At 32.1% G+C, this 20928-nt stretch overlaps 1 protein-coding gene across 6 annotated transcripts in view; it reads right to left on the bottom strand.

Moving 5' to 3' along the window:
- Window positions 1-9229: 9229 nt before the first annotated feature.
- pdm3 (POU-domain protein pdm3) overlaps window positions 9230-20928 on the bottom strand; it is a 112161-nt gene continuing 100462 nt past the window's right edge. For 4 of the 6 annotated variants that reach the window (XM_089702392.1, XM_089702394.1, XM_089702393.1 and 1 more), the window contains 5 exons: window positions 17503-17683; window positions 15483-15536; window positions 14520-14603; window positions 12235-12371; window positions 9230-11807 (listed from right to left, as the gene is read on the bottom strand). In XM_089702392.1, the coding sequence (XP_089558518.1) occupies window positions 11683-11807; window positions 12235-12371; window positions 14520-14603; window positions 15483-15536; window positions 17503-17683 (581 nt within the window). In that variant the 3' untranslated portion in view covers window positions 9230-11682. The remainder of the gene's footprint in view (window positions 11808-12234; window positions 12372-14519; window positions 14604-15482; window positions 15537-17502; window positions 17684-20928) is intronic. The other 2 variants (XM_089702397.1, XM_089702395.1) reach the window with 2 other exon arrangements.

Below are 20928 nucleotides of genomic sequence, written 5' to 3'. Positions count from 1 at the left end.
TAAGGTATCCGGTATCAGCGTTCTGACCATCATTTTTCTTTTTTCGCTGTAGAACCGCCATCCTGTTACAAATGACCCACAAAGGAGAATGACCACGGGTGGTATCGGTAAAATTTTAGTTGTGCCACGTATTCGTTATATTGTTAATTCCTATTTGTATTTATAATGATCATATGTATCAATATTAAGTCTTAATTAAACCGGATAAATTGAAATAATAGTAAAAGTAAAAGTTTTTCTTTTGAAACATGTATGAACTTTCGCATTAGTAGGAAGTAGGATTGTTATAAAAATAAAAGTTATATTTGTTGGCGTAAACTATTTTATTGTAATTTTGGGAAATAAATAATGTCAAAATTGATTACCTACAATAAAACGCAGTTTTATTTTATTACCTACATTACACTATTGTTTTTTTTTAATCAAAACATGTATTTGAAGTAGCAAATATGATATTATGCTGATCCAAGCATTTTCACTCAAAACTAATATCAGTAATGATTTGTAAAAGTAAATTATTTCAAAATACATTTCATAACCAACAAGTAAGAATAATTATTCATACAACAACAAATCAAAAACACTATTTACTATGGAAAAAAAACCAGGAAGGTGAAAAACATATTTACGATTTCGATGCACTCGACTTTTAGTAAAATAATAGGTAAAAATATTATTATGGTTTTGATCACAGACATATCTGTGGTTTTGATTTTAGCTACTAGTATCAGAAAGCTGCGTGTTCAATGCACGTCGGGGTCCCACAACTGTGGAGGAAGGAAGGTAGAATACCTCCATCGAATAAGTGAAGTTTCTCGACATACTCGATTTGCCGGCCGGCCTCAATGAAGATTGTCCGAAAGTTGTATATGTGCTCTGTAACGAAAAAATTTCGCTAGCGCGATTCAGAGTGAGGTGTCGTACAATATACCTAATGAAGTTTTTCATCTTTTTATTTTACTGCAAATACAAAATAAAAATTAAACAATGGTAATGTAAATTCTAAACAAACTACTACCAAAATACAATTAGAACAAAAATCATTTGACTTGTTTATTTCACCCAGAGGCCAGAGGCGGCTCGTGACAAAATTGTATACCTAGGTGTTCACTTGAAATAAAACAACGAAAATACAATAGCGTTCGGGATGATTTATTACAAAAAAATGAGCACCACATTTTATAAATGTCTATAACACTAAAAATTACAAAGTACAGGCTATTTCAAAACGAATTCAATGACTAGGTATCAATAATTAGTAAATCACCGAATTTGCATTCGCGAGCGTAGGTATCCATAGTGTTTGTCACTGACGGTCACTGACCTCTATAACTTATAGTTATAGAGGTCAGTGGTGTTTGTTGTGTAAACATGTATGTATTTGAGTAGTTAGTAGCATATTATATTCTGAATTTCTGATCCATGCCTATTCACTCAAAACTAATAACACTAATGATTTGTAACAGTAAATTATTTCAATAGGTAGGTATTTGAACATTTCCCAACAAGACGTAAGAATAATTATTCGTAGGTATACAAGATACAATAACAAATCTAATACACTATTTATTATTTTATTATTTACTAGCGGTCCGCCCCGGCTTCGCCCGTGGTACATGTTTACGTTTTCTCTCCATAAGAAGTAATAGCTAGAGAGCTAGCGCAAAGCTACCTGTATGTATTTGACCAGACCTGGATTTTTGTGTGTTGATTCCCCTATACCTACTATACATGAGATGAGGAGTCACTAAGCCCAGAGTGGTGGACGGGGCGCGCGCTTAGGTAAGACAGGTGGAAATTTTTGGCGAACTTTGAAACCATTTGACCACGTCTGCCATTTTGATATTTGAAAATAGATTATTATTACTATCGGAAAATAACAATGGCAGACCATTATCACGCGGATAACATTCTGGCAGACACTTATGAAAGTGCTGAAAAAAATACAATTTTGAAAGTATTTGACCAGATCTGCCATTATATATACATATATTTTATTTATTAGGGTCTTAAAAACTTATTTTCGAAACGGCAGACATTTTCATTGCGTACAGACTTCAGCAGACAACAAAACTTTACAGACTTCAGCAGTCAACAAGACTTAGCTTCTACATGGTCAGATGTATATATGTATTACGTTCCCTGACCTTACATCAATGATTTACTTTATTAATGTTTTTATGGTCATTTACATTTAATTTTGAAAACTATGGAATAAAATTTATAAATTTGATGATACAAAACTAAATATACATTTGTAAAGAATCTCAAATATAAAGTTGTGTTGCAAATAACAAATCATCATTTAAATATTTAGTTTATTTCTTTATTTAAGAAACAATTAACAATTACAAAACAACATAAAAAAACACGCATGCATTTATTGAAATGTTCATTCATCATCACTATCGTATGGCGTTGTGTGACTCGTCTTCATAATCCATTGAATCGGATTCTGTAAAAGTAAAACGTAAATTATATAATAAAAGAAATGAGTCATTATAAACTTACCTAGTAAGGCAATGCCTTTGATGTCGCACGATGCCGCCGCGCCGCCAGTGTAGGTACTTCTGCTGCTACATGAAGATATGCTAGGGTTGCAACAAATGGGAAATAAAACAATTGTAATTATTACTATTATGATGTAATCATTTATTCATATTATGTACATTCAAAACAATTGCTATTATTAAATCTGATGTAATTATTTTTTCATAAATATATAATTATTATTAATTATATAATATATTGCACTGTGAAATATTTACGTATCACTTTATTTTTGATGTTCTTAATTGTCTTTTATAAAATTTAAGTGACGCATTCGCATTGGGATCAACAATCCGATAAGAAAAGAATGGAGACAACATATACATAGCTTTGATTTCAATTCTACAGATACAAAATATACAATCTATCTAAAATGATACAACGGATGTTTCCTGCGTTTTCTCGTCAAAATACCGAAACAACGTAATTATTGTATAGTAGTTGGGCGTGAAAGTAAAAAAACAAATGAAAAGTGTTTTCCATATGATTATTTATTAAATTTACGCGATTAAGAATAATTTCAACGATACAATTTAGTAACCGAGAATTCAGAGGATTAAAGAAAATACCTGCCTGATCATTTTATCAAACTCTAAAAGAATTATGGTTATTTCGCATCACTCGGTTTATTAGTTTGGTAATAATTATTAAAGGTAGTTACAACCCTAGCCATTGAGTCGAACGGTAGGCAACACAATATCGACTTTGTGCGGGTACATATGGTACATTTCTTCTTGCTGTGAAGCGTAATTATTATTATTAAGATTTTTTAGGCTATTTTGAATCAGCTGTTCTAATTTAATTCTAGAAATTTATTAAAACGTGATTTTTTTAAAAGTATATTATGAGTTTATAAATACCTCAACCAATAGTTATTGTGTCCTATCCTCATTTCTTTATATCTTGGTAGTTAACTAAAGTGTTAAATTTACATAACCTCAACAACAACATTTACACTGCCACTGCACTAAAACTAAACTAACTAGCTCTCTAGCTATAAGAACCATCCTCGTACTTCAAGGGATATAATAAAAAAAGAATTATCGAAATCGGTTCAGCCGTTCTCGAGTTATGCGCTTACCAACACATTTTGCGATTCATTTTTATATATAAGAAGACTAGCGGTCCGCCCCGGCTTCGCCCGTGGTACATAATATTTACGTTTTCTCTACATAAAAACCATCCTCGTACTTCAAGGAATATAATAAAAAAAGAATGATCGAAATCGGTTCAGCCGTTCTCGAGTTATGCGCTTACCAACACATTTTGCGATTCATTTTTATATATAAGATAAGATTATGTGAAAATAACCAGGAAGGTGAAAAACATATTTACGAAAACATAGTAACATAATATGGCTGTCGCTACAATAATTATATTTCAATTTTATCTTTTTATACCTAGTAGAACTGGCCGACGAATAAAAAAAATCGTATTAGAATAAATACAATAAATTACGGAACAAAAAAAGGATTGTAACTGAATTAGGTATGTTTGTTTCTGGGCGCACCGTTTTCGACGACGCGACGCGCGACGTAAGCGTATAGGTATAGGTACCTACTTTGCTAAAACAAACTAATAAAATTGTGTGTCTGTCTGAAAATTCGGAAAAGCATATTTTGCAAGTTTGTAATTACTTTGATAGTTTACCGATTTATAATAATTGTAATTGTAATTGTATAATATATAATTTGCAATGTGGTGAAATTTCATAAAAATCACGGGCCAATTTTTTGTTTTGAATCCCACCGAAAATATAATTGCGTTATTAGAATAATTAATTACTATACCTACCCACGATCAATTATTACAATATAGTCTCAAATGCATACTAGAGAAATATTGCAATTTGATTCAATTAAAATGCATAGCATACAAAAATAAATTCACAACACAAGAAATTCCGCGCGCAAATCATAGCGCGTGTCAATGAAATCAAGAATGTTTTATATCAAGCCGACGCGGACGACGACGCGACGCCGAACAAAAGTACCTACGACGGACGACCACGCTTCGAGTTGCCAAACAACATGAGTAATAAATTGTTTACAAAAAAAAACAAGTTTTCCATTTTTCTGTATGAGTAGACAGAACTTCAAAACGCCACCTGCTACGGTTTATATTATGAACGATTGTTATAAAAATAAAAGTTATATTTGTTGGTGTAAACTATTTTATTGATCAATAATTTTGGAATTTAAAATTGTCAACATTGATTACAATAAAACGCAGTTTTATTTTATTACACTATTGTTTTTTTATCAAAACATGTATTTGAAGTACCATATAATATTATGCTGATCCAAGCATTTTCACTCAAAACTTATATCACTAATGATTTGTAAAAGTAAATTATTTCAATATACATTTCATAACCAACATGTAAGAATAATTATTATTATTCCTACCTACAACAACAAACCTAAAACACTATTTACTATGGGAAAATAACCAGGAAGGTGAAAAACATATTATTATTTACGATTTCGACGCACTCGACTTTTAGTAAAATATAGTAGGGAAACATAATATTATGGTTTTGATTTTTGCTACTAGTATAAGAAAACTGCGTGTTCAAACTACTTGTTTGTCTGTCTGAAAATTCGGAAGTACTTTGGTAGTTTACCGATTTATAATAATATTGTATACCTATATCGTTGTTTAAAAAATATTCAAACACAATAAAATATGATATATGTACTGATTTATCACTGGTTTCAGTGATGAACTGATGAGTCAATTATAGCCACTATACTTTCGTCATACGTGTGTATGATTGATGTGATTTGCAACGTGGTGATATTTCAGAAAAATCACGGGTCAAATTGTCCCACCGAAAATATAACTGCGTTATAAGAATAACTATACCTACGATAAATTATACATAATACAATATAGTCTCAAATGCATACTAGTGAAATATTTTATTTGAATCAATAAAATAAAAAAATAAATAAAAAATAATAATAATACAAAAATAAATTCACAACACAAGAAAATCCGCGCGCAAATCATAGCGCGTGACAATGAAATCAAGAACTTTCGAGCCGACGCGGACGACGAAGGAGCCTAACAAAAGTACCTACAATCATAGGCGGCTCGTGACAAAATTGTATGGCCGTGTTCACTTGAAATAAAACAACGAAAATAGGTACCTACAATAGCGTTAGCAGTACAAAAAAAATGAGCACCACATTATAAATGTCTATTTATACACTAAAAATTATAGAGTATTTCAAAACGAATTCAATTATTATTTAGCAATAATTAGAAAATCCCCGAATTTGCATTAGTGATCGTATTCATAGTGTTTGTCTACACTAATATTATAAAGAGGAAAACTTTGTTTGTTTGTTTGATTGTAAATTGTAATGAATAGGCTCATAAACTACTGGACATTTTACCAATGTTTGCAAGTTTGTGATTACTTTGATAGTTTACCGATTTATAATAATTGTATACTTATATCATTGTTTAAAAATATTCAAACACAATATGATATAGGTACTGATTTATCACTGGTTTCAGTGATGAACTGATGAGTCAATGTTAGCCACAATACTAATCACTTTCGTCATACATGTGTATGAACTATGATTGATGTGATTTGCAATGTGGTGAAATTTCATAAAAATCACGGGCCAATTTTTTGTTTTGAATCCCACCGAAAATACATATATTACTAATTGCGTTATTAGAATAATTAATTACTATACCCACGATCAATTATTACAATTTACAATATAGTCTCAAATGCATACTAGAGAAACATTGCAATTTGAATCAATTAAAATGCATAGCATACAAAAATAAATTCACAACACAAGAAATTCCGCGCGCAAATCATAGCGCGTGTCAATGAAATCAAGAATGTAATTTTATATCAAGCCGACGAGCGACGACGCCGAACTAAAGTACCTACAGTACCATTTACCTTCAGTGTACAATACAGTTTACAGACCTACGACGGACGAACAATAATGAGTAATAAATAAAAAAAAACATAGTTTCTAAGGTCATTAGTTTTATTTTATTTTATTGTTATTTTCTTTGAACGATTGGAAATGAAATTACTCAATTTTTACACAGAACTTTGATTTATTAGAATTATGCTCATTATGCATAAGATAACGAACGCGAATGCACGACATCTAGCGCGTCAATGTCTAAACATCGCCTTTCGTTTAGACATTGACGCGCTAGATCTGTAATAAGTATATAGTCTATGCGCTAGATGTCGTGCTTTATGTCGTGTTTCGCTTGGCAAAAGTCACGCACACTACTGTAGAAGTGTCAAATTTTTCCGGTATTTTACTGTTGTTTTTCTAAGTAAATATTGTAAATTATTGATTAAAAAGGTCGAACGCGCACACATTTCATTATAGAGAAGTGATAAAATGATTAGTTTTAAAGAAATAGTGTCTGTGTTAAGTGTTTAGAGGTAATCAAAAATGTATGGAGGGACGGTCGGAACATCAACCTTAAGTGGATTATTAGTTAATTACATCACTATAATTTAGAACGCATTAGGCCTAGGATTAGTTATTAGTGTATACAGGTATCACATATTTATTGCATTGTGTCCTTGATTGTGTCTTGTGATTTCTGGCATCTAGCGGAAATTTAAAAAACTATCTCGAGTCTATTGTCATCTTTTGTTTTTGCCAGTGGCGCCATCTACTTCACGCCGACGCGACGTCTTTGCCGATTAGGTTCTTGACAGTGTTGCCAACTTAATGCTTTTTATGGCTTTTTTTTTATCTAGGGCTATTTCTATTAATGCTTAATGAAATAACGAAATTGAGTGGGTTTGCCTTTGCTTTATTTGATGTTATATATTCGGATGCCGGACGGGCCTAAAAACAATGAATAAATCTTGTTCCAACTACGACATTCCAAAGGAAGTTAGACAAATCGTTTCAAGTTCAAGTGGTTGCAAAACGATTTCAATGAAGAAAGTGAATTAAAGATTATATTTTTTAAAGTGAAACTTTTATTAGGTACATCGTCTCAAACTTTTTGGTCTGTGTAGCGCATGTCGCGTGTATCGCGGCTGCCGAGTAGGTATACCTACTCGGCAGCCGACCGACACGCGACATGCGCTACACAAAGCAGTGTTCGGAACCGTTCGAACAGTTTCACTTTTACCGTGGTTTCATAAAACCACACAACATTTTTTTTTTATTAAAAAAGGTTTTTTTTTAGTAAAGGATTTTTTTACTTTTAGCGCTCTTTTTGACTGAAAATACGCAAACTAGTGCTTTTTTGCTGTTGGTCTAGTCACTAGTGCCTTTTCGAAAATTGAATTGGCAACACTGATTCTTGATTCTTTTGCGTTTTCTTTCGTCAGTTTGATTTGAATTTAGAAATTCGCTGGATTTAATTATTGTAATTTAATGATTATATTTTGATTAAATTGTGGTTCCTGCTTTGAGAAATCAGAAATATATCAAAATGAAAGATAAGTGTGTTTTTTCTACTATTATTATCTATTGTGTGATGTATTTTGCTATACTTACCTCTACTTAATTCTGCATGGAAACAATTAATAATATCTGTGATTTAAATATATACCTACGTATAATAAATATACGCAAGTGGAAATTGTAAATCGCATGTGTCGCAATCGCAATTATTATTATTTATTGCTTTTGTCAATGCTTTCTTTCTTATTAGGGTAGGTACTTACATACAAAGAATTTCAATCAACATCAAGATCCGATCTAGAAGCTCATTGAAAGAGGCGTCATTCGAAAGACAATTCCGCAGTTTGTTTGCCACGTCGTTATAAAACAACACAGCTGAAAATGGCTGAAATACGAAAGCCAGCTCGAAGCACATACAAATGATGAGCAGATAAAGATGCGCCAAATGAAGTTCCTACGAGTACAACTTCAGTGGTCAGCTGTAGGTATGTTCTGTTTTGAAATACTTACAATAGTAAATAACTAGGTAGGTATTTGAGAATTATTGCGAATGGTAAATCTTGCTTTATCATATTTGGTGTGATTTCTTGTAGGTAAGTTATTGTTTAGATAATACTAGCTTTCCGCCCGCGGTTTCGCCCGCGTTTTCAAAGAAAAACCCGTTCCCGTAGGAATTCCGGGATAAAACCTATCCTATGTCCTTTCTCGGGTATCAAAATATCTCTATAGCAAATTTCATGCAAATTGGTTCAGTAGTTAAGGCGTGATTAAGTAACAGACAGACAGACAGAGTTACTTTCGCATTTATAATATTAGTATGGACTATGGAGTATGGATTTGACTTAATTAAAAATTAGGTAGGTATGACACTTATTAATGACCGGGCGATTTCATGTCGATTTCAGTCTATAAGCGCAACATAATATTTTAATTTATACATAATATATATTTTCTTACCTATGTGTGTGTTTGGCACTGATATCCTCAGTCTAGATTTACTTTAATGAATCATTGTGTGGATTCTGGAGGGGTTTAGATTTATAGTTCGAACAACAGCGAAGCTGCGGGCAAAAGCTCAGTAAAAATAAATTATTGCTTATGCTTACTTAGTAGGTTGCTAAGATTTAAAATTTTCTTAAAAAAATGTGGATCAAACCAATCTACAAGACTCATTCTACGTGTACTTTCTTTTATTGAAACGATATTGGAGGCATGTAGGTGTTATAGGAATATAAAAATGAATAAAACAAGAATTCAAACAGTTATCTGCCTTTAATCTGCACTTCTTCATAATCCAGCAGCCATAGTCATTCAATCGGTACCATTACAGGAAGAGAAATTAATACACTATTAGATACTGTTACAGTTTGGTTTGAATATGTGTTACAGATGAAGTTATGTGTAGTAGATTTCCGTAATTTTAAACTATTATTACTATTAAATACTTGCGTATCATGAAAACCAGGGTGCAATGCGATCTTGCCGTGTAATACAATTATAATAAATTTTATTTAATGTAACGGACTAGCAGTTTTATAGTTAATTAATTATTTTGTACTTAGCATTCTATGCTGCTTCTATTACGCTAATGTTTGAGGGGAATCAGATTTTTCCTTATTTATCGATATAAAAGCACTATTGTACACATGTATTATTAATATGGTTTGAATCGATTTGATTAAGAGTATCGATTATATTAATGGTAATTAAACAGATCGTATCAATAGCGTCAGACAGTAAACATTACATTCTATATTAACTATTAGTAAGTAGATTTAATTAAATTGGCTTATTGAGTTAAAGAAAAACCTGATTCCTTATTAATAAGTACAGATTACGTACAGTATCGCATTGCACTTTTGAATAACTGTTTACCGTACTGTTGTTATCTGTGGGTGTAGTGATGTGCATAAGTCGTAAAAAATCCGTCATTTAATTAATAATTTTGATTATGGCCGAACCTTCCACTTTTAAATACACATTTTTTGCATTTGTAATAATTTTTGAAAATATAAATTTTGATAATATTTTTTCCTTTTGTTCCTAAATATTAATCCAAATAGTTTTATTATCCTTAATATTGTATTTACAATTTTTTCAACAGCCGAAAAATATGTTCAATATTTTTAATAATATTATTTTTTAACGACTCTTGTTAAGTAGTAGGTAACAGTACAAATATTATTGATCACAAGTTGGTTTTCATTGGTCATTAACATACTTTAAATTACATCCTTATAACTACGGTAATACATTTAACAGTAGGTCCTTAGTCCAAATTTTAGTACGAATGAACATTACATGCACATTACAAAAACTCAATAAAAAATGTATGGTTGTGGCTATTTATATCATGTTTTCTATGGCATTGAAAAGGTTCGGGGGGAAAGAAAAGTGTTGAGTTCTGAGGGTAGTCTGCAAAATGCTTGCATTATACTGTAGCTATACAACGGCGAGTTATACTTTGCATACTTTTTGGATATTTCAATACTTAAATCAAATATAAATTTTTAAATTTTTTGAAAATTCTATAATAATATTTCAAAATCTACTTTCCAAATGCGAGGTAATTTTATTAGTTTGTTGGTTACCCAAAAAATATGCAACAGCTAAACATTGAATTTAATTCAGACCTTCTGTTAGGTGTATTTTAAGAAACTTGTACTCAAACAAAACGTAATCATTTAGGCAAAATTCTGAAATAAAGGCATTAAGAAAATTATTATTAAATATCGCAACAAATATCCAACTTGTATAATTACACAAATTCTTACAAAGCTAAAAACTTATCTTATAGGTACATAAAACTAATAATACATTTTAATAAACTAAAATTACGCGAACAATATTTACAATTTACGATAATGCATTCAATTATTTTATACACATCGTTTTTAATATCTATCTATTAACAAAAAACTAAGATTCGAAAAACTTGTAGGCCACTAAGACTGACGACACATTATCTACTTCCATAATATTGATATTATTTTATTTCTAAACTATAAGGTGCATCATTTGCTAAGTAGAACAAAACAACTCAGAGTATTTCAATAAATTAATATATCTAGCACTATTTTTAACGCTGAGATTTCCATGTATTGTACTTATTTACAAAATGCAATCTTTAATTATTATAGTAACTAAAAGAAATCACAAACAATTAAACGTAATTTGTAAGACATGCTTCTGTAAATATTTGTAAATCATGGAGATTTACAAAAATCTTGTTTTTTAAAACAGCTATTCGGATTTCGGAACAGAGTATTGTTATAAAAGCCACAGGCTCAATTTTGTACTAAACACCTATGTTATTCTACGAACCATTTATACCATTGTAAAAGTAGCTACATCAAGACGAGTATATCAGTCAAAATGTTTTATTTTACATAAATATTTTATTAAAACTTATTACTCCTCTAAACTTGGCTGGAATCATATCAAGATTCGAGTTAAGGCCAGATTAGATTACATTAAAAAACAAATAATAGACGAAATTATTGTTACATTTTTAAATCAAACAATAAATAACATTATTTGCTTGATCAAACAAAATACTTTTATAAATTTATCGATATTGATATTTAATGCATCCCTAATTTCATTCGATAAGCCTTCGAAGTGGCGAAAGTTAGTGTTGTCATGTCAGAACAAACATCGACAAAATACATGGCTAGGATTTAGGAATAAACATAACAGAGAACTTTTAAACCATGCCTTTCGACATCATCCGCACGGTATTTTTTAAGGCTTGACGTTTGTTGCAGAACCATATTCTGATAACTTCACGCTCGTATCCTAGTTGGTGTGCAAGACCAGTGATTTCGGTACCTGAAATGAATTATGAACCATTAGAATTCAAAGATCATCTTTGTTGATAAGTAGCTGATTGCAATAACTATGTTTTCATTGTAAACAGCTTTTTCCGTGACTTGATTTCAAAAATAGCATTCAGTTAAAGAGTAGAAGAAAATTCTGAGGATGACGTTGAAAATAGTGTGGTCACCAATATGTCATGGTGTTGATCGTTCGGCCTAAACAATTGAATGTTGTCATACAATGAACGCGCTAGTCATTCAATCAAATAGCAGATTCAAACAGATGACGGTGACATAGTCAATATAACAACGAATATCCAAAAAAGAATTCCAATAACAAAATTATAAGTGTGACAAAGAAAGTTTGGCGAGTAACGTGAACTTCGTAACCACAAGTCCTGCAAACAAATTATTTATTGAAATCATTGTTGAAAACTTACCAGACGGATGGGTGTTTCTTTCGAAATGTGCGTTGAGTAGCTCTAACGCTTGTGGAGTGAAGGATGTTCGCCGTTTTCTCTTCTTACTCGGCTCCATACCGATGAAGTCCGTCAAATGGTTCTGACCAGACGCATACCTGGAAAAAGGAGACGCTTTTTATTATTTTGTGTACGCTAAATAATGTGTCTGTGTGTCTTATGTCTAAAATAAGCTTAGAGCTATAATATACACGTGAAAATGATGAGGGTTGATGAATAATGAACGATGGATGAACGTATTGCACGCCTCATAAGCGAAGCGTTGAGGTGGGTACTACTGTCACTTCGCGCAAAACATCTGATTTTTCAAACTTAAAATGTCTTTATGTATCATACATTGCACTTGTAAGATAATACATACACACACATATTAAGAAAAAACACTATTTTTAACGTTCATGATATTTTTGATGTCATTTTTGTTATTTAAACTAGTTAAAAAACAGTTTAAAAAAGTTCTGTCTTGGACGTCCGTGTGTCTGTATGTGCGGATCCTTTTTCTTGTTAACACGATAGCGACCGAAATACTTTACTAATCGAGTCTTTTTTTTTCTCTTACGCTTGAGTATGCTCAGGAATAGAACCCTTTCATTTTTCAGGGTCTGATTCGATGTGGTTTAATTGTTATTAAATAAACAAAAATAATAATTAATAAATATTTATTAAAAAAAAATTATGAGGCGTGCACTTTTGGATTTTCCAAATTATTGTAAAATATGGTAGGTCTATTTGAGCATAATTGAAACGTATTTTATTTATCGCGCAGAATATTCATGGATTATTAATATTTTCTTCAATCATGTACCCGCAAAGTACGTAAATGCATTTTTAATGAAGAGAGTAATTTTTTGAGCGGATTTACGTCGCACTTCTGGAAATTTAATTGATCTTAATGAGAATTAAGTTATAGTTGAGAAGTTCTCGCCGACAAAAGATAGCCTATCACATTACGTCTAAACACCGTTACGCGACGAATATAACAAAAACAATTTATAAAGATATTCGTTAGGTGGCTTCCGTAAACAACACGGTATATACTAAATGTTAAGGGGTCTCAAGTTCGTATTGAAAACCAAAATACCCGTCAATGTAAATAATGAACCTTGTTCTGGTTTCATAATGCCAATGCCATTTGAATCCCCTTACATACATGAATCGGATATTGATGCATCTTATATTATGATAAACGAAAACATAAGTGAGATAATCCTAAACATCATTTTTTATACCGCACATCATTGTTTGACCTTAGAATATTTTATGCTAAGTCCAACTTCTAAAATTTTCGAAGGAAAATATGTATAGAAAAATCTCGTGTAATTTTCTTCGGATGCTCTTAATTTATGGACAATTATGCATATCATATTCCTTTGTATTGTCTTATGTTAAGATTAGATCCATCAAGTAATTCAAATTCAAATTGTTAATTACGTAAACGATCAAAGTCTGCTGAGAGCAGGTACTGTACCGAAGAGGAAGGGTAAAAACAAAAATAAGCGATTTCGCACTCGACTGATGACTATTTGAAGAATTTGTTAAATGGATGATTTGTTAGTTACCTTAATGAAGACGAGACTGAATCTATATCTGAATTAATTCAAGTACAATCGTTGCAGAGACGCTCGTTAAAAATTACCACCAAGAGGGACAACCGATTGCAAATTCAACGCACCATTTGCAATGTTAAACCATTCCCGTTGCATTCAGATAATGCATTTTAATGATGCGAAATGTATAATCGATAGATACAAGGGGTCTTCATAAGATTTTAAGTGGTCGATGAGGAATAAACGACACCTGGTACGCTTATGAAATTTTCAAGATTTTAACGGTTCATGTTTTGTATACCAACGCCGTTTGAATCGATTTTCCGACTGACGCGCGTTTCTATAGTTGTATTTATATGAATGATGAGATGAGATACAGGCAATTTATTGTGAGTTATGTATAAACTAAATATAAGTAAGTCTTAACCACACGCACACCTTTCGACATCACCGTTAATTAAATATTTCATAAAATTATAAAAGATCAGCGAATTCCATGAAATATCAAATTAGCAGTCAGTGTTGTTAGCTATAATATAAAGCATGTACTTATATTAATAAAAAATAAAATAAAAAGCGTAACGATAAAAGCGCAGTTAGTCCAGATTTGAGAAATGTTTTTCATCGCTAAGCGTTAAGGCCAAATGTGACACGAACACGATTTCACAATACAATATTCACTCAAACATTCATATTTACCTCTCCTCGGCTTCCTTCATCCAACGTTCAAGCACCGGTTTGATTTTCTGCGCACTTTTTGGTGTTATATCCAATTTCTCAAATCTGTATCGAACATAAATTATAATGTTAGACTTTAACGTACCGGTTAAAAAGCATAGCGCGACGTACCTTCATCCCGAGATAATTTTATTCACTTCCAAATTAACAGCGTAATTGCAGGACATTGACATAGCGTTAACGATTGGATACAGAAAAAAACAATAGGCAATTTAGGCCGGGGTAATCAGTTTGATTAATACCGAACGCAGTAACATTAAAACGAATTCAATTAGAAACGAAAGGTAACGTATGCCAATGCCCTGGCTTTGAATTGCGCGAAATGAATATTAATAAAAACAAAAAAACGTAATGAAATAATACATCATGCTATATTAGATGGAAAGTTGAAATTACACGTCGTGTTACAAATAACTAATCAGATAAAATTCTCATAACAATTATTCATAATGTCGAACCGGCACATTTGGTAGCCGACATTAATGCGTTGCGTTTGTCTTAACATCAAAATGTAACGTTCCTCTGATGTATGGCGCCTTCTTACTATAATTACTCGTATGTAAATACGGTATACGTGTGAAAAGGAAAAGAAAGGAACTCCAAAACCGGTAATTAGACATAATTGTATGCGGCTTACATTCACGTGGTATGCACGGATCGCCGATCGAGATAAGATTACATTAAACAGCGTTGAAACATTTTGATTTAAAGACAATTTATGTATGGCCGTCGAGAGTGAGTCGAAGCGTGTGCTTAATGCATGTAACAGGCTGTATCTCAGAAGCTATCGCCATTCTTTGAACATCTCGCTGATTGCTCTCTAAAGTCTTCGAGAGCGAGTTGTTGAATTGACTTATTGAAACTAGATTTATGGCGATAACTTAGAGATGGTGTAAGTGGGGTAAAAAAAAACAAAACACATACATGTTTTGTTGTTGTGAAGACAGTTGAGCTGCTAGCATCTGCGAAGCCAGGGCACTGGGGACGGTAATAAATTATGTTAGATAGTTCATCAATTGATCTTCAAATGTGATTGATACAAAATTGTAGAGACGCACGCTTGAAGCCGAATAACTAAAAATACTTGAAAATCAAAAAAGAGCGTGTGTGCCGGGCACACGAGTAGGTACGAAGTGAAACTTCCTTGGCAAGATTCAAAGATAACAAAATCGTCGCCTTACTTCATGACGTGACGGTATTGCCATGACGAAACCTTAAAATTTTACTCTCAATGCGCATTAAGAAGTTTCACTTCAAAAATAAACACTTCTATGTACGATGTCTTTTTTGCTGCTTTGTATTAATTGTATCCTGTACGCAACGTGCCCTTCATTAACAGTAGAACTTAAACATAAATCGTCTCAACTTACTTTTCTTATAGAGTTATTTTTTGGACGCACGATAAAGTAGATCAATGAAGATGCGTTGACGCAGTTAGGCTAATGTAAAATGATAATTGTAACCTTCCAGTCGTATGGTTAATTCATTGTTTGTCATAGTAAGTGGCAATGATCATGAGCTCAATGGCGACAAATATATTGAAAAATATACAATTTATACGGGTAAAATATCCAAATATTTATATTCGAGACGATTGTCCTTTTTGTTGTTTACGAAATTTAATAGGGTTTTTAAGAAGCTTAAAAGTTTGCATTACAACTACATTTATGTGTAGTTTCAGCACATTTTCTGAATTTTATAAATCTATTTCACGAACTAAAATACTTTATCTATTATAAGCAATGTTGTATTGTGTTTTAGAAAGCAAGTTTCTAGAGAAATTCAAGCAATAAGCGACGAACGAAATAGTCCGACTTGATATTCCATTTGCACAATTAAAGCTAAGAAATTGAGGTCTATTCAAGTATAATTAATTTCAATTATAATGCAAATTAATTGAGTCCAGCATAATCAAAGGAGTAACTACTGTAGCCACGTCACAATACAAGTTGAGGGGAGACGAAAGAAAAATTAATGGAAAATGAAATCACGACGGGACAAAGACAGGGGAATTCTACTCTTTTAATTACACGAAAAAAGTAATTACGGCCAAGATAATTAATTAACTCGAACAGAAGTAACGATTAATGATTTTATTATACGAAAGAGGTCGATTCCGAATTGAAATGCTCCTTGGACGAGGCTGGTTCACGGCCGTGGAAAACATTTGATATTAATTGATTTACTTTTAATTAAATATTATTATTGTTTATCAGAATTACTTAAAATTAAAATTTTCAGAATATTTGTTTTATATAACTTTCGATCAAGCTTTTGTCTCCGAATATGTAGAATTGTAGAGTCTAGACCTATACGTACCTACGTCAACATGTACGATAAAATGTTTTCTGTCTTGAATTAAGAATTTTCATTTAAATTAACAATCCATAATCTACTTACACATCATTTAGTAGTTGATTGTAGCTTAGAGGCGCAGTGTAGATTGGCAGATAAGTTATGCCAATGTTTGAAAACAACACAAATATAAACACGCCTTTTATTACGAACAATAAAGAAAAAACAATTTTTGTTACGCGTGTCTCTAGTCCCTAAAATGGCGTCCGAGACACCGAAACGGAACGGAAGCCGTCCGAATGGTAATTAATTAAACGAACTGGAAGCAATGAAAGGAGTCACGCTGTTTTACAAATCACTTCAATTAGCGATATTAAAAAGTGTGATAACTGTACTCGGACTGCGTGACGGCGCAACTAAAAAACTCTTTTGTTAGCCCTGTGGGGCTGTCAAGAGGCTTTTTTACTCTTTTTTGACAACTGTGTCCGTGTTAGCTCTGCCCTTGCTAGATTGAAACAAAAACGCTATTATTTTTCAAGCGTGCGACTCTATTAGTTACTTAATTGAAAGTTTAACATTCTTCACAGCTGAAATGTTGGAAATGACATATTTGTTTAGGATTCATGACAGTTTTGTAAGATATTCTTACCTGCAAATTGCGCTTTGACTGTAAGCTGGCCCTTCGGTGACGGAGAGCGCCTGCCCCACTTGCGTTTGGGTTAGTCCTAAGCCGAGTCGTCGCAATTTGAAAGCTTTTGCGAATTCTTTTATGTCTTCTAGGTTGATGCCGTCGACCACGTTCCCTGATGACTGACTGATCGTTGGTTGATCTGATTGGAGAATATGAAAATATTTAACTTCGATACTTACAAGACTAATTAACAATTTTAGTTTTATGAACTTTAATGACCATAAATATAACATTACACCTGCATTAAAATATAGCAGTTTGTTATTACATTTGACTTTTTTCTCTGTTATGGTGATTTTCCATGTGTGGAAACTAATATTAATATCTTCGAATTTCACGTCTTCTCGTCTTATGATGAACTCTTACTAATAATATTAAACACAGCTTGAACCGATTACTCTAGCTGGAACAATGAAAAATCCTTCCTCATCGTGGCTTATGATAGGGATGTACGCAAAACTTAGTAGTGAAATTATAGTCAGCTTTAGTGGGCAATTTATGTAATTAGTAGATGGTGGCACTTCCTAATTATGCGGAATGCCATTAGCGCTACAGACGTGCGTCTAGCACCCCCTGCTTAGCTTGCCAATGACAAATTACTTACACCGACCTACTGTGGATCATTGTGGATTATTGATTTAATATTTAATTCGTTGTCTGGTCGGCTACAGTTTTCTTTATATTATAGGGCTGGATACTGGTAAAAGCGCGAAAGTTTGTGAAGATGAATGTTTCTTTCACACGCAAAAACTGCTGATCAAGTAACTGAAATTCGGTACATTGAGAGATTTATTGATTTGCATTTTTTATCTGTCTACCACGTGGGTGGAAAGCATGAGCTGTATAAGACGATAAAATCTTGGTAAATATTTTTTAAAAACAAATACGTTTTGAGGCATGTATTTCTCAGCAAATTCGTCGTTTCCAAATGCATTTTACATAATTTGAAAAGCTCTTTAGATTTACTTTTCTTTCACGAGCGGTGCAGTTTAATCCATCACAGATGGCTAATGTGACCTACTAACGAATGAAAGTACGGCCAATGCTAAAAATTAGCTCATTTTGAGAGCGAGAATTGTTTTTGGATTTATTCTTTTGCTCTAAAAGCAAAAGCAAATTCCGAATCACTATCATTGCTACCTATTGCTAAATTGATAGATAGAGCTTATATTATATTTCTGTAGTAAGAAGTTCGTATTAGACAAGGTAGGGTTAGCAAATTGGCAATCGTTTCACTATTTACCGGTGCAAGCTCTTCGAATGTAGACGATTGCCTAAGTTCGTTATACCGAATTGTTACGTGTAGGGAGAGTAATTATATTAGAGGTATAGGGGATTCGTAAATAACTTTCTAATTTTCTAATTACAATCCTTGGACCTTGGTATAGGTACAGGCAATACCAAGAATTTTAGTGCAAATATAAAATAATAGTGTAGCCCTGGGTAAATATTAAAATGTACTCGGTTCATTAATTCCTTTATTCATAATATTTATATTAAACTTGTATAAAATGAACTTACAGTACAGAAAATTTATTGTGTTGAATTGTTAACATTCTTCATTCAATTTGTGTTATTTAACGGATATTTATTTCATGGTATGATGGTACTTAATAATTGACTACGATCTTATCTCGCTTATTTTACAGCGCATGCAATGAAATGAGAGCTTTTTCAATAATACACATCGATTAGTTAATCACCCATATAATTCAGTTAAAGTAACTACCACCAATTACTATCGCGTGATGAGGCTCGCCCATTAATTAAATAACAAAGATAAGTCAATTGGCCGAAGTATTAGACGAATTCGTATGCTCCAAGATACCGCACTCTTAATTGTTTAAATACATGTTATAAATTAATTAGATACAATTATGGTTCGCGTGTATGCGTATATTGACCCGTGTTACGTGTACGGGAACAATTAAAAAAAGTAATGCCAATTAAGTATTTTGGCGATTAGACGTTACTTTCCATGGAATTGGTGTATCTCTAATTACAGTTGTTTCGATCGATTCCTGTTAATTCGATGGAATTTAGTAGTTAAACGGTATGAGCTGGTGTGTATCTATAGTGGTTTGTTTCCTGAACGATCTCCTTGTAAAATATTGTATTAACGGCAAAATGTCAATGAGAAATATCGAAAAACAACACGCATGCTATAAAAGTGGTGGTGGAAATTGGAATGTTAATAAATGGACAAACAAACACTGTTATCGACAATCGTTTCGTATATAACGCTTGTACAAATTAATTATTCTTTAATTTCATTAGTTAGTAGATAATTATTTATTTTATTTGAAATGTGTAAACTATGAAGTGATACGTAGATAAATAATAATTAAAACGAATGAAATATCTTCACGATTCCGAAGCGTTAATTAGAGAATCTGAAATGTTATTACAGTTCAATATCAATTCAGACAGAAATAAAATATTAAAATTTCGACAAAGAATGCATTCGCTTGAAAACATTTCCTCGAAAATGTAATGCTGAGTTAATTCATTTATTTGGACTTGTACTTGTATGTTATGAATTCTGCTTACACGAAGTACATTTTAGTAATAGTTTCCTCTTCAAAATGATCCTCTAATATCAGATTTGCGTTTCGACTATTAATGTCGACTTCACATGCCAACACTACTATGATTAGACGAAAAATCGACTTGATAATCGATTCCGCCCGTTATTTCACATTCAACGCTTGATTATTCATAATTATGTACGAGTGATTAGGTGAATCATAGCAGGCAACATTTTATACGAACTTTTGGAATAAACTAAGGAATATTGGATTTTGTAAACGTTAATCGAATTAACCGAATCGACTTTTTACGATTCCTGAGTGCTATAGATATCAATTACAATCGATTACAATTTACCCGAGTTTTAATCGTAATTTAAATGAGACTTGTAAAATTAAAGGAGTGTTCGAAAGTTTGACCTTTTCAGTAATATCGTCGAGGAGTTTTCGTTTTGACGTCTGTAATTAAAAACCCATTTCATAATAGAAGCTCAAATATTAAGTGTCGAATGAAAATTGTGTACCTAAATAAAGTCTTATTAATTTTAATTCGTCTACGCATTGTTATTTCGATCGCGGTAGGTACTTAAATAATTTGCCAAAAAATGTTTTGAAAACAAGGTAATAAATCTCTGAAAACTGATATACCGAAAGCTGTGCTCAAGGGTATTTTTTATATTGACAAAGCATTCGAGTGGTAATTAGATAGTTGAATTTTTATTTGTCATTAACATTTATTTGTCCGAACATGTTAAATGCTTCCTTTGTATATAAATAAATCGGTACTTTGTTAAGCTCATTACGGAAATAATAACAAATGTAATAAAAACAACAATAATGAGTATAATTTCGATCT

Source organism: Colias philodice, chromosome 13 (genome assembly GCF_061535455.1).
Source record: "Colias philodice isolate Cphi_HAF_F1 chromosome 13, ilColPhil1 Martin Lab GWU primary, whole genome shotgun sequence".
Taxonomy (NCBI): domain Eukaryota; kingdom Metazoa; phylum Arthropoda; class Insecta; order Lepidoptera; family Pieridae; genus Colias; species Colias philodice.
This window is presented reverse-complemented; position numbering and strand designations above follow the sequence as displayed.